Source organism: Cinclus cinclus, chromosome 4 (genome assembly GCF_963662255.1).
Source record: "Cinclus cinclus chromosome 4, bCinCin1.1, whole genome shotgun sequence".
NCBI classification, from domain to species: domain Eukaryota; kingdom Metazoa; phylum Chordata; class Aves; order Passeriformes; family Cinclidae; genus Cinclus; species Cinclus cinclus.
Window position 1 is genome coordinate 29,507,535 of NC_085049.1, and position 15,571 is coordinate 29,523,105.

General features: G+C 39.9%; 1 protein-coding gene across 2 annotated transcripts in view; it reads left to right on the forward strand.

The window, feature by feature from the left end:
• The window catches only part of CACNA1C (calcium voltage-gated channel subunit alpha1 C), a 445,763-nt gene that overhangs the window by 258,685 nt on the left and 171,507 nt on the right, over positions 1-15,571 (forward strand). For both annotated transcript variants that reach the window (XM_062491895.1, XM_062491894.1), the window contains exons 4-5: positions 2,176-2,315; positions 9,254-9,393. In XM_062491895.1, the coding sequence (XP_062347879.1) occupies positions 2,176-2,315; positions 9,254-9,393 (280 nt within the window). The remainder of the gene's footprint in view (positions 1-2,175; positions 2,316-9,253; positions 9,394-15,571) is intronic.

Sequence of the window (15,571 nt, forward strand, 5' to 3'; positions counted from 1 at the left end):
AATCTTTGTTTCCTTCTTCAAAGGTGCTCATTTGGCACTAGTGAGGCCATGTCCATCTCAGGCACAGCAGTCCCTACTCCCATCCCCAGTTCAGGGCGGGTTCTTCCCCCTCAGAGCCCATTTTCATCTTTCCTTGATCTCTACGCAGGTGTCACCTTGTTCTTTCAGACATGGGGCATTGCTCCATGAGGCAGAGCTCCCAGGAGCTGTCTGTGTGGGGCTGGGCCGTGTCGGTAGAGCCATGTGGCAGCACAAAGGTGCAGGGCAGCTGGGAAGACCATGCTTCCCATCACAGGGTCATTCTGCATTTCTTCTGGGTTCTGTTTGAGAGATTTCACAACTGGCTGGTCCTACTTCAGAAACGTGTGCACGGAGATAGATCGTTTGGGTCTGTCTGGCTGATTTGTTTATCAGAACTCGTTCAGGTTTCAGCTGTAGCAGAAGAAGAAGGGCCACTGTGTCCATCCCTTCTAGGAATATTCAGGCCACCATGGAGCTCTCTTCTGTGCTCCAGCCCCTGTCTGGACTCCTGGTTGCAAGCACTTACTATTGGTAGAGCTGGGAACATAGTATTGTATGCTGTTGTTTCCTTTTCTGAGTTCAAGGGAAGGGAAATCCTTAGTGTGCTGCTGTGTCTCCATCTGGGACAACGGCAGAAATCCTCTGCTGTGGGTGTGTTCAAAAGCTTTACTACTGGATCAGATAACTGCAAAATGACACTTTTTCTTTTTTTAGGTATTCCTTGTACTTAGCACAGGGGGATACTGTAGGCATTGGGAAAGCATTGTCTGAGGGAAGCCAGCAATATTTTAAAGCATGAACATGTGCCTGCTACTGTCAGATGGAGTTTCTCAGTCATTTAAAATATCATGTTAATGTAAACTTGCAGATGAACTGGCAGTTGTTTTTTTTTTTTTTTTTATCTGCAGGCTTCTAGTGAGTTGTTAATTACCTGGAGCTGAATGGAAGATATTAGAATGGGTGATATTAGAATGGGCAGCTGTCAAATGATGAAATTAATTTTTTTGTAATCCTGCTCATTCTCTATTCCTGTATAATACAAAAATGTCACACATGCATTCAGCTGGACAGAGGAAAAGGGCAGTTTTAATTTGGAGCTGAAAAGAAAAATAGTGACCTGTCTGACTGTTGTGCTGGGTACCCTTTAAGATAGGACATTTTTGTTTGTATTTATCTCAGACTTTATTTCTTCAACATGAACTTTTAATAACTTTGAAGTTTAACTTGGTAGGAACTTGGTCTTTTGCTGTCATCTCGTTTTCATGTACTTATCCCCCACTCAGCTTGCCATGCAGCACTTGTGTAGTGATTACCTAATGCTGCAGTTTCCCTCCTACTTAGGTGGAGATCCCTACCATTTCTGCAATACTGCTATCCTTATTCCACACTGGGGTTAAAAGTCCTGAGGATGAGAGACGTTGGGCCTATGTACTGACTCTAAAATCCTGCTTTCTTATCCTAAATCAGGATGTACCGTAACTGAAAGTGCCTTTGTTTGGATATGCTTAACTGCAGCCTGCACTTTGCAGGGATATGTACAATTCTGACAGAATGGCTAAAAGCCTCCAGAGTTAGTCAGCCTGATCTGTGAATCACTTCTCACTGATATTCAGCCTACTTATTCCCCAGCAACAGCAAAGGGAATCCCAAAGAAGGCTGTTTGACATACACATCAGTCTCAGGTGGGCTCCTCTTAGTTTTCCCCATCTCTCTCCACAGTATTGCATGCAGCAACGTTTTCTCTCCAGAGGCACTAAAGGACTGGATGCAGTCCTTTTTCTGCATCCAGAAACTGGGTGCAGTTCATTCTTGATGGCTGACAATATTTACCCCAAGGGCTGGGAAGTTCCTGTCAACCCTCTCCCCTCCTGCCTTGCACAAGCCTGTTCAGGGGTCAGTCCCTGCCAAAGCAAGGGCAGCAAATTTCAGAATCTAACTAAAATTTACTGCCACTTGTACTGTCAGAACCACTGCAGGCCATGCAAGACTGAGGAGCAAACCCTCTGGCCAGCAAGCTGAGAGTGGGAGGTGTACCCAGGTGGCAGTCAGTGAGCTGGAGGCTGCAGGGGTGGACCAGGACAAAAGAAAACACTCTGATCCGTGATTTGTCACTCACACTAACCAGTGTCTCTCTTGTTCTCTTGTCTTCCCCAGGAACGAGTGGAATATCTCTTTCTCATAATTTTTACAGTGGAAGCATTTTTAAAAGTAATAGCATACGGACTTCTCTTTCACCCCAACGCTTACCTCCGCAATGGCTGGAATTTACTAGATTTTATAATTGTGGTAGTAGGGTGAGTACCAACAGTTTGTTTTTCAAGGCACTGTCCCCATGGGGATAGTGGCAACCTTTGGGACCATAAGGGTGGGTGAAGGCTTTATTACATATGGATGATGTTAGACATTGCTGTCCATCCTGTTCCTCTGACAAACACTTTTTTAATGGTTTGCAAGGGAAAATTAAACTGCTCTCTGGGAACCAGGGGTAAAAAGAGAAAGCAGTCCAAAGCTGTTGGATAAAGTAAATTGCCTGAATGTGCTTAACTACAAGAAAATGCATTTGTTTTTAAATCTGTATTAATATTTTAAAATAATAGCTAGTTAACACCTTAATTAAGGTTAAGAGTTTGATGACACATAAATTCTGCCATCTTGTGAACTTTTGTTGGTGTTTCTCATTCTGAAAGATGGAAAAAAAATTTAAATCCCAGGTTTCCTATTTACAAACAAAAATAAGTTCCTCAGTTCAATTGCACTGCTCAGCTGGTGATTTCAACACTTTCAATTTTGAGGCTTTTAATCTTTTAACCTTTTCTAAGACTACTTTTACTATTTTAGATCAAATTGCCACTTTGAGCTGCAACCTTTCTAATTCACTTATTCCTCTCCACTTTTTTCAAGTTTGGGATTTAATTTATTTGAATAAAAGTAACATCATGCGCCTTCTGCTTTTTCCTCCTAAGGGTTAGAGATAAGCAAGGGATAGGTATTGTGGTTGTTGAAGGGAAGAGGTGAAGGATAAACTACCTCTGAATACAAAGGGAACAAGGATTTCTTTGCCTGAATAATTTGTCCTATCCTCCCACCACTTCATTGTTAGAGAGTTTCATCGCCCACAAAAACTTGTAGTCTTTTCACCCCTTTACCAAGGAAACCCTGCATCAGCTCCTAGGGGAAATGTCAAAAGGGACACTCCTAGTCATCCAAACACCTCATAATTTCTGCCCCAAACCAATCCGCCTTCCTGACCATTTTTGTGGTGGCCCCAAAATATTTAATCAGCAAACTGCCGTGTGCTTCCCAATACCTCCCACTTCCCATCACCATGGATAAGAGTGGGTGGAAGGAGAATTCCCAGTGAGGGGGAGGGAGAACAGGCTGAAACCTATTCTTAGTCTCAAGACCTCTCTGTTTCCACGTGGACATAAAGCTTCTCCTTACAGCAACACTCATTGTGCTTCTCCTTTTTTCCTACCTGCAGACAGAGGATCCCATAGCATATCAGTACCTAAAAATTGGAAAATCCCCACCCCCTCAATACCCCTGGTATTGATGTCCAATTCCATCACTGGTTCTGTCTTTGAATGCCCTCAGATATCTCAAGTGTTTGGAAATTGTTGCCTAAGTTGAAGAGAGATTGAAGAAAAAGAACTCCTGTGAATGCAATTATTCCCTTTCTATTTTTATGAGAAATAGGCATTTTAAAGAGAGAACACATTACCTCCTCTTTTTCCATTGGATGTGAGAGAGCAGGGCTCCAGAAATCACAGAGCAGCATTATATCTAGTTTAAGTACAATCCTTTTCAATTTTCCTATTAGGGCAGTTAATCAGCAAGATGATATTCAGGCTGAAATTAATTCCCTTGCCAATGACAGAAGCTGCAGCTCTCAGCTCTTCTATCTGCTTTTGCCTCCAGCAGCTCTTAGTCACTAGATGGAGAACAAAAAATGTAAGTGGGGAAGGATTACATGAGTATAGTAAACATGGCCAAGACCCCAAGGTCTCTGTTAAATAGTAACAATCTCAAGTGACAGATTCCACTTCAAGGCCAGATGGGTTCCTTTGAAGTTTATCTGCTCAAACTCACTAGTACAGCACCACAGCCTGGGCTGGTGTGCTGCTTTTCCTCTCCACAGCCCCTCTGCAAAGTCTACTTGGTGATACCATCTGTTCCTCTCCTGCCTGGTCTTCTTTTCCTAGGGGCTGTCTGAAATCCCTCAGTGACATTATGTTTAAACTTCAGTATATTTGAATATTTTGCCAGGAAGGAAGCCCCATGGAAAAGGTTTAAAATAAATTTTGAAGAGAGAGAGGAAGGAGGAAGAAAGCAAGTGCTGATAACAACATTTCCTTGTGGTGCTGTTTTCTGCCTATTGATGGAGCTGTTGGAGAAAACTGAGTCATTTGAATGCAGCTGGGACAGAGGGCAGAGATTTATTTGGTGTGTGGGGCAAAGGATGGTACTACTGTGGTAATTGCCACTTGTGCTTGCTCTGCCTTTCCAATCTTCATTTTCAATGATGACTGCCCTAGCAACAAAAAATAGGCTAGTTGGGAAGTACTTCTTCAAGTACCGTTGCAAGTTAAAGGAGAAAAAAAAAAAAAAGCATGGTTTAGATCTTCCTAATCCACCTATACTCAGTTCAACACATATAACTTCAATAGATAATAACATATCTGGCTTCCTTTACCTTAAAATGACCTACATTTTCCCGTAGAGAGAGAGGAAAACGGACATGTGTAAGACCAAGTATAAATTTCAGAGGGGAGTCACAGTTCCTGTAAAAAATGTTTATAACAATATGCCTGTATACTTTCCCCTGCCTTCTGAAGATAGGTCCCCAGGTATCCAAAGGGATTTTAGAGTCAGTGACTCTAACAAGGCAATGGGAATATGCAACAGCAGCAGAGGGAACCACTGACCACAACTGCTATGTTTTCTGGTGAAAGCATGCATTTTAGACTGTAGGCATGTAGCATCTTATCATTCTTGAAATGTGGAAGACCTGCTTATTCATCAGCTATGTCTTTTAGAGCTTGAATCTGTCTTCTCTTTAAATAGCCCATGACCTTGTTACAGCAGCATTTTAAGTGCTGCTTTGAAGAATGTCTGGGTGAGGGTATCAATTAGAAGCTCTACCAACATTATTAATTAATAGTAGAGACCAGGCCCCTAGGCTGCTCACTGAGTCACATCCCACAAACACTGACGGTTAGGCAAATTGTCTCCCATTTCCTTAATTTTTGCTGTTCCTCTTTAGGAAAACACTAAAACTTCCAGATATCATAGTGATGTGTCTTAATATTAGGAAATTTCTCTTGAGAGAAGACCAGCTTGACAATATTGTGAAGGAAGAATATCTGTCTTTCCTGGCAGTGCTGAGGTTTGTCTGCCAAGCACAGTCATTCTCCAAGGACCTGTAACTACTGCCAGAAAAAAAAAAAAAAGTGGTGTAATTTGAAAAGCAGTATTATAGACTTACTTGGGAAGGCAAGCAGTGAAGATATTTGGACAAGATCTGAAGTCAGAGCAGACTGGAAAATGTGGTTGCAGTTTATGTCTTTCTGAAGACCTGTGGGGAGTTTCTAGAGGGCACATATAAACATTTTCATACTCACTAATCACAGGTGAATTGTAAAACACTGAAAAAAAAACCTTTGTGTTTTGCTCTTTTTTTATACCTAAGAGGGTTTCTTCAACTATGTTTTTCTGCTGATTTTTTGCCTTGGAAATACCAAGCCCTCTGTTTTCTTTCTATATTTTGGAGGCCCTTGACAAGTTCTTTTTTTATGCTATAAAAATCACAGTGTACTCTCCACAGAGGAAGAGATGAAGAGCAGGTTACAACCTTATCATGCTGCTGTTGGGGTCCTTAACAAAGTGAATATCCTTTTGAAATATCAAATGTCAAAAGGAAAATAGAAAAATATAAGAAAAACAACCCAACATAGCTAACTTCTTACTTCACAGGTAAATGTAAAAAAGTACAAACAAAGCATAGAGCATGTCCATACATGGGTGCGATAAATATTTGGTTTTCTGCTCTTATAGTTCATGTCTGTCCGAAGAATTTAGTTAAGGTGTAGTCATGTCACAAGACAAATTCAGAAATCAAGGTGATGCTAATTGTGTTTTATCAGTGGAAAGCACGATATCCAAATGAAAATGGGACATGAATTTAGGCTGTCAGAAAGTAGTTAGGTAGAAGGAAATAAGGCTGATGTTTGGTTTTTGGAGGAGGGTGTGTTCAATGGTGAGATTTTCAGTGGCCAAAAGAGATTAGCTCTCTTGCTTTTTTTGTACCATCCAGACTCTGATTTCTCTGTCAGCAGAGTGTTCTCTCACCTTATGCTTGGAGCATTCTAACTCACCTACTGATAAGGAGCTACATCTTGCTCCACCATACCTACTGAAAACTTTCCCAAAAGATTTTTATCAAAGAGCACGATTTCCTATATAGATATAAGATAGAAGGTCTCTGGCCTCATCTTTTGTATCAGTAGTTTTACATCCATCCAGCAGTTTTAGTCTCAGGAAACAATTAGCTGCAAAAACTAAAAGTGTTAGGTGGCTGCACATCATGGATGTTTGCCCATGCCCTGGTTGGAGGGAGGTGCTTAGGACAAAGAAAAATTGACAAGATATACTGTAAATTTGAAAAGTGGAGTAGAGATTCAGTAGGCCACACTGGGCACAGTCTAGACCCCAATACAAAAGGCAAAGAGAGTGAAATAAATGAAAGAAATAAGAAGTTGTAATGCATTAGTAAAAAGCAGGATTAGTACAGGGAAGTTACTAAGCACAGAGTAAATTTATTAAAGCAGGATTAGCAGGAATAATGCAATTCAAGTTTAAATGTAGGTTTTTAAATGAGGAGCAGCAGGAATTACTGCAAATTATTCCTGAAGTGCAGAGGCAGATGACTGTGGGTACCTCAAAAGAGCACATTTAGCATGCTAGTGCTGGAGCACAGAAATAAGGCCAACTGGCCTGCAGTGGAGTTGCACTAGTCTGGGAAGGCAGGCTCTATCTCCAGAAGAGTGATCTGTCCTACTGGTTGCATTTCTGCTCCTCCTCAAATAATTCAGGACATTGCTTGGGCAGCAGAATTTCAGAGCAGTCTGGTTTGCTTACTGTACAAGTGGCAGCAGAAACAGCCTTGGTGTCCAATGCCAAGAGCTGCTCTTTGGGAAAACACAGGGCCAGTGAAAATGGGGATCAGGAAAATGGACCCTCAGTTTTGCACAATAGCTGACTCAGAGTTCCTTGAGATTCCTATTCTTGGAGCTCAAAAACAGTATTAGAAGCCTTTTTACAGTAAATTCTTTTTCCTTTAGAGGATCCCAGGAGACTGGGACTGTTGTATAGGTATGTCACTCATCACCTATTATGAGAATTCTGTGGACTAGAAAGATAGAAATTTATGAATGTGAAACAGAGGACATCGGTAGAGCTTAATCAGACACTTACTGAAAATACATTAGGCCAAATTTGACCTACAGTGTTCCTATTATCAAGACCAGCAGATAATTGCAAGTGTATAATTTGTGTACACAGCTCAAGAAATACATACATTGCAATAATTCACCTTTTTTGCATCAACCCTTGTTTGTCTCACTCTGTGATATCTGTAGTCAATGCAGTATTTCTCAGAGGTTCTGTTTTTGTCTTCTCTGCATCCTGCTTCTGCAACACCTACAAGCTCAGCATCCAACCTCCTCACACACAGTTTTTCCCATGATCCTTACCTAGTTGTTAAATCGTTCTGCAGTGCTTGAAGTTCAGGCTTTGAATAGATCCAGTTAGGAGCTCCTCAGTCACAGCTGACAAGTTTTATAAGACTCCCAATCCAAATTTTAAAAAAATAACTTCCTATTGAAGTAAGGAATTTTGCATTTGTGGTCCTCTAATCCATACTTTTGTGCAGATTTAGTGCTGGGGGAATAGTTGTTTCAGTAAATGAATCTTCATTTAATTACCCAGGGCAAGCTCCCTGTGTTTGTGACCCCGTCAGTAAGATTCATCTGTAGGCTACAGGTATTGGAGCTCCTTGTTAAGCCATCAGCTGACTCAGCCTCTGCTTGACCCGTGGTCTGGGGGCTCTCTGTGGAATATGGCAGTTGGGATATGGATGAGATCCTGGCAGGGCACCACAGACTGCAAAGTCTGTTAGAGAAACCTTTGCTGTATCCAGGCCTCTCCATCTGGACTGGTTCACCTCTGGAAGTTTCTTTCAAGTTGTCTGTGGTACCTCCATGGCACCCTATGGGCCAAGGGGTCTCTGCCACTCTCAGGCAAGCCTTGTTTACAGAGTGCCAAACATCCATTTAGGCTGGAACAGCTTTTAACCTCTGCTGAATTTGGCTTCAATTTGGGTTCAAGCTGAGGATTTCAAGGCTAAAAGCAATATCATTAGCAAATTCATGAGGAATCTGTCCTCCCCCAAAAGTACTAATGTTTTACCAGAAAAATGGAAGCTGCTTCCTGAAAGCTAATTTATTAAATCAAGTTCTTATTAACAGAGAGGGTGAGCCTTCAGGTTTTTACAGAAGAACATTGCCTTTTCTTTCTTTCTCTGCCTTTTTAAATGCATTCTAAGTGAAATATCTCCTTAAAGCATCTACTCCTAATAGCAAGATAAAACATCAAGGCTGGTATAATAGAACATTCTAATAATAAGGCTCCTATAGTTTTGCACTGTCCTTAGCCAGTGTATCAGGGGATTTACAAATGGATCCACAAGCACACAGTGTAAGCACACACTCCTTTATCTAAAAACTTGCCCCTTGAAACGTCCTTGTGTTTACATCTAGTTCTACCTGCTGTGCCATTGGTGAATCTTAATTCTTCGTAAAATGGGTGACAGACAATTAATGATTGGATGATTTTCTTCCCCAAGGTGGACTGTTGGTTAACAAAGACAGCAAAGTGTTGGTACCCCATAGCTGGCTGCAAGGAGCCATGGAGGAACATGAAGGAGGAGCTTTTTGACATGCTTATGTTTGCTCCATAAACAAGTGTTTTGCAAATGGTATAGACATCACCAATAGGCTGTTGCATATGGGAAGAGTCTGTCTCTCTTCCACCATATGTGAATGTTGAGAGAGAGGTGTGACACACTTCACAGATCTGTGAGATAGTTTGGGTGATATGATGGTGATGATCTCTGTTCCTGTTTAGCCCAAGCCTTGCTGTCTGCCTACAGATTGTTTCCTCTTTCTTTTTGCAGACTTTTTAGTGCAATTTTAGAACAAGCAACCAAAGCAGATGGGGGGAATTCAATAGGAGGAAAAGGTGCCGGATTTGATGTTAAAGCACTGCGGGCTTTCCGAGTATTACGTCCACTACGGCTGGTGTCTGGAGTTCCTAGTAAGTAATGCCATTATTTTCCTTTTAACTATGTCTATGCTGTGGCACGGGACTGGAGCAATTTTTGTAACAATTTTGAAGAAAGACCATGATGCAGGTTATTTTTGGTGCATGGGGGAAGACTTTTATTAAAGGTATGTATTTGTGATAAACATGATATTGACCAAAGGATGGCCAAAGCAGAGCTGAAAAGGAATGGAAGTCTTGTGGTATATCAGTCTGTGCAATCTTTTTAGATGAGAGGGGAATATCCAGGACTTTTGTGATTTCAAGCCCAAAATCCTTTAAATGGTTGTGAAATCATAGTGAAGTTTCAGTGTTATAAATTCTCAACTTTGATGGAAATTCTGTATGGTCATGCATGTTGATTTTGGAGGGAGAGGAAATTTTTCATTAAAACTGCATTTTCTTCAGATCAAGAGAACTGGGAACAATTTAGAAGCAACAGGATAGAGGGCAATGACACACATTCTCTGTTAGTCTGATTTGCTTAAATTATTTGTAATGCCACTGAGAAAGTCCTCAAGCAGCCCTCAATAGTCTTTCATCCATCTTCTTGTTTACAATGCAGTTATGAGTAACTAAGTCTGGTAGTTCCATTGTGGAGGAGGAATATGGACGTGATAATGTGGGAAAATTATATCATTCGGCTTGAGAGTTTGTTATGGAAGGGACTTGTTTGCCTTCTGGAGAGAGACATGGTTGAAAACTCCCATTGGTTTCCATGATTATAGCAAAGAGAGGTGTAGTAAGCAGAAAGTGAGTTAATCTTCTCCAGAATAGCTGTAGGGAGCACTTAATTTATTTTTATTTGAAGATCTTGCTAGATTGGTATCTTAGAGTACTTCTAACCTTAGTCATGGAAAAGCCTTGAGTTGAGTTGCCATAAACTCTGTGATATCAGTTGTTTTGATACAGGCTGAGCTTAGCTGTGTGCTCCTTGCTCGTGGAGGAAGCTGACACAGTTCATATCTATATGCATGTACAATCTCAAAACCAGCATAGACTATCTAACAGTCCATTTGTGAGTTTTCTCATCAAGGAGTATTTAACTTGCATAAGAACAGAGCCAGGGAGCCTGGTGCAGACTAATAAACTGGTCTTCGTGTGGACAACAAAATGCTAGTGCAGTGTGAAGCAAGCAAACCATCAACTTCATCTGAAAGACATCCTCTATTAATCTTTTTGGTTCTAACTAGGAACATATTTGTTAAACCAGGCTTCTTGGGGGCCAGTGTGGCTTTAAAAAGCCTATTGAGATCTGTAGCTAATGCAGCCTCAATTTTGACTGGGCATTTTTTAATTGTACAAATGCCTGTTGATTAGCCTAGAATAGCTGTTATCACATCCATACGTATTAGAGCGTAACTTTTCTCATGAGGCCTTTTAGATAAGATTGCCTAAGATAGCCATAAATAGCCCATTACAGGATTACATTCTTAAGTTTAGTGCAGAGCTTTAGAAGTCAAGTCTCAGGTTCCATTCAATTTCTGTCTCTGAGGCATCATAAACACCAGTGGGTGAGTTACCAACATTGCACTTGCAGTGTTTTGCCATCTATAAAGAAATGCTTTTTGCCTCCTTGCCCTTCCAAAATGCAAAAAGCTTTTTCCCTGTGAGGAAAAAACCCGCACGGATTTGTACTAACATTCCATTAATGTAACATACACTGCAATTCCTTCTCACTTAACAGACTCTGCATGGATCTCTTTATTAAGAGGGTATCCTCTGGGTCACTAGCAGCCACCTTCTGCATGGAAATTCCAACATCTGCTGCTTGGCTTGAGGTCCAGATCTAAGTACCACTGTTTGGAAAAAAGTGTGTAAAGCACAATGATTCCTATAAAACAAATTTGTGAAACATATGGTGAATTTTTGCATGCAAATCTTAAATTCATTGGGATTAGTCTTGGGAAATAGTTTGTCTGAGAGACTGGCTCGCAGCATGGAATAATTTTTTCTGAGTCACAAGGAGTTTACTTGGATTTTGTTTCTCTCTGGCTCAATCCATAGGAAATAATCCAATTTAAGAGGGAGATGTTTTGTATTCAGGTTTGTGTATTTAATGACCGGTCGCAGCATATAGAGAGTTTCCACATAGGTTTGATTTGAGGTGAGGGAAAGACGTATTAATTGCCCCCTGAAGTAAATCGCTGATGTCTGCATTTTGCAGATTGAGAGCTGGAAAAAAAAGCTCAAGATTTAACACTTCCAGAAGTGGCTTCTAATTATTTATGTTTTCTATTGGCTAGACATTTAGGTCAACAATCCAACTGCTTCAGATAGATGGATAGAAGATGCTGAGAGCTCACAATCCCTTTTATTCAAGTCCCACGCATGCTTAATTCCTGGGACTTGGCTGTCTCTTGCCACTAAATGTCCCAACCAAGAAATGGGGGAGTGACCAGTGCAATAAGTGGTTCATGTGCAAGCAAAGCTGGCTCACCCACAGTAGACAAGCAAAAAGGTACCTTTGACAATCTTTGTCAGGATAAAACTGTCCAAGGCCCCAGACTATGCTAGTGCCTCCTAAAATCAAAAGGGGTTGAGATCACAAATTCAAACAAGCCTGAAGATTACATCTGGATGACAGTTGTGGGAACATCAATATTTCATAATCTTTTAGAGAATAGATGACACTTTTATGCTTTGTGGTTATATGGACGTTCACAAGACCACTAGTCATAAGGAAGAAAATAGACATTTTGTTCAAAAGATAAGACAGACATTTTTTTATCCGTGTCACAAAAAGCAACTGTACCATTGTGGGAGAAACTTTCAAAGTCACTGAATTCAAAGTCTTTGGGTTTCCAATACAGTTTAAAAAAATTGTGTTAAGTATTTACACATTTCCAAGAAATTCCATTGGGATCAATTGGGTTTGGTTTGAGGGGGTTTTTGTGCATTAGATTTTTTTTAAAGTAGTTTACGTTTTTTTCCAGAAAACTTTTTTTTTTTTTGAATGAGAGGTATAGTTCTTATGGTAACTGTGTGAGGTATATGGCAGACCAGTAGAATAGATCCTTCCCACAGCTGTCATCCCAGTGCTGGCAGTTGCTTTGTATACAAAATAGAGTTTCTGAGCTAATTAAGCAAACTCTTTTTTTTCCCCACCACTTTTTTTTGAAGTCCTACTTCTTCTGGAAAAATGGTCCACACTCAGTCCTTCTAGCCTGGCATTAATGTGTAGATAAATGTGATTATTTTGCAAAGTATGTAGATGATTTAGGTTTCATGGAAGTAAAATCACTTTTGATAATGAGATCTAAGCGTTTGATGTCATTGATACACAGGCCAGATTTCACTGTTCAGTTATTCTGTTGCTGTCATATTAACAGAGTTCTTGCAGTGCACACTTTATTTCAGTTGCTGGAAGAACTTTACTGCCAGAGTACCAAAGCAGTCTTCTTGTAAGGAAAACTTCATGTGTGTTTCAGAGCACCTGTCTTAATGTGTGACATTAAGATCAATATAATGGTTTGAGAAAGGAGAGAGAAGGAAAACAATTTCCTTGATGGACATAAGTAGACAAGTGCAAAATCAGCATGTCGACCAAAACTTAATCACTTTAGTGTCTTGGAAACTTACCCAGTATCTCCTTTGGCAGGAACATAAAGCATTGTAAAGCTTTCTAGGGACATAATCGAGTCAGCCATTTTGTGCTAAGGGTTTTCTGTTGATTACTCTTCTCTCTTGGTTTTATGTTATTACATATTTTAAAACTTGTTTGAAACATTTTGTGCTCTAGGAGGGCAAAAAGAAGCTTCCAATTGGGCAATGAAAAAACATGATCCAGTTAAAAAGGAGAATCACTCCTGACTATTGGAAAGGGCAATGGGTTACTCCTACGCATGATAGCTCATGCCTTTTTAACTTATTAAATTCCATTTCTATCACCTTTACTCATGCTACTCAATTAGACCACTTCATGCATTCTGTTAATTCTCTTTATGTTGTACTTTTTCTTAATGTAACTGCATTTTTGCCACTGGTTATTGTCTATCTGATATTTACCAGACTTAATTGATAAGCTCTTCTAGACATTTTGGAAGTCATATGATTTGAGTAGCTGCTGTGCTCCATATTTGTATTTTGAACTAAAACGTCTGCGGACAACACAGATTTATATGGGCAGAAGACCCTGCTACTCTTAATGGAGCTAGAGAGGAAACCTGACTGTTCCACTGGAACAAAAACTCACCATGTGTCTTCTGTTATTTATTTATTTATTTATTTATTTTAAAACCACAGAAAGCTAAGCCTGTGATGTGTTTAAGCTTCACTGGAATCTTGTATCAGGAGAGTTACTCAAAGGCAGTGTGGGTACCTCTCTTGCACCAATAATTGCATGGTCTACTGGAGATGCAGCCATTGTATAATAGGGAAAGAGAAGGCACGAGCAAAAGGACCTAAGCCAAACCCTCCTCATGACAATGTCCTTTTGTTAGTGACAGAGCAGCCTGTAACTGGCAGAGTACATTTTTGAGTTGAAATTAAATAAGACCAGAATTTTCATGTGTGAATGCCGAGAGATTACTACCTTTATGCATATTTAAATAATTAACTAGAACATATCCTTTTTCAAAATGATGCTTAAGTCCATGATTACTCTATGAGAAAATTGGGCACCTTGAGAAAATGTGGATGAAAAATGTAGGCTTTTTAGATTTTGGTCTGTGTCACTGCAATTAGCAATCTGCCCTGAAATGCTTTATTAAAATGTATAATATTTTCTCAGTCTCAGCAACGTTCTCTACCCCATATTTATTGCAGTTTTCTCATGAGCACAGTCATCTCCTATCCTTATCCCAAAGTCTCTGGCATTAATCAAAATATTTCTTTGAAACAGGCAGGAAAGTATCCTGTATTTCCTTGCAATGTCCTGATAGATCTGGGCCATCCAGGTCTATATATTGATATGTATCTGTGAATGATGCCACATTCACCACATACAGCAATGAAGATGAGAAGTAAAATACACCCTGAGGGCTCTATGGAGAGAGGAAAGGTTCTGCTCATTTGGAAAATGCTGGATTGGCAGAGTCACCCAGTTGCCTTTATTGTTAATTCGCCACATTATCACATGTAGATGAAGCAAAGAAATCACAGGTGTGATAGGACTGGATTTTTTCCTGTCTAGGTGGTCTTTTGTGTGACACTACTTAAATACATTGTGTGTGCTAAATTAGTCAAGTTTTTGTGAAGTAAGAGCAAAAGCTTTCAGATTCTTACAAGATATTGATGTTATAATCTGTATTTTCCAATAATGACTGTTCTTAACACTAAGACTGGCAATATTTTAATCCCCATTTTCAAGGGATATGTTCTAATCTAATAATTTGAATTCACAGGGGAATTATGTCTGTATGGACTCATAATTTAGTGATACATGCCCCTGAAAGGAAAATATTGGGGGGCATTTGTAGCAGAATACAGAGTAACTTGCAGAGTTTACAATAGCAGAGATATGTCAGAACCACCATGGTCATCTTTGTAATGTAAGACTAAACAACTGCTCTATCTCATCTTTGATTCCAGGACTTCGAATTTGTTATTGAATGATTTATAGTAAAATGAGTGTTGAAACAAAGCTGTTGAAACAAAGTACGTTCAATGCAATTTTCTGGTTTGCCTTTGGGAATTTTTTTTTCAGTGCCCAATCAAACTTCTCAACTGTAATTTCTTATTATTTTCTGTTCTCTGAAAGAAAATTAACACTACAGTGTAGAGTGGAGGAAATAATGCAACTGAGGTAATAAACACAGAGAATTCAAGGAATCCAAAATGACACCTCTTTTGATAATCACGTATTTTTTTAATATGGCAAATAAATGTTGAGCCATTGACTGTTTCTGAATATTGAATAGCAGGTATTAAGTCTTAAGGAGATGCTAACTGGCAGTAAGGAAGCCCACTTTCTTTTAAAATGTATATACTTCTAGCAAAGTACAGTTGACAGATGTGTCTTGCACGTGATTTGTATTTATTCCCCATCACTGGTGGAGCAAGGGCCTTAAATTTGCACTCCTAAGGTTATGCTATGACTGGCACACCAGTGGAGGATTGTGCTTGCCTTCAGTGGGAAGAGATAGCAGAAGTGGCCTGATCAGAGCTCCCCAAGTGTGAAAGGTTTGTGTATAGGAATTAAAGAATACAGTAAGATGTGTAAGGAACAAAC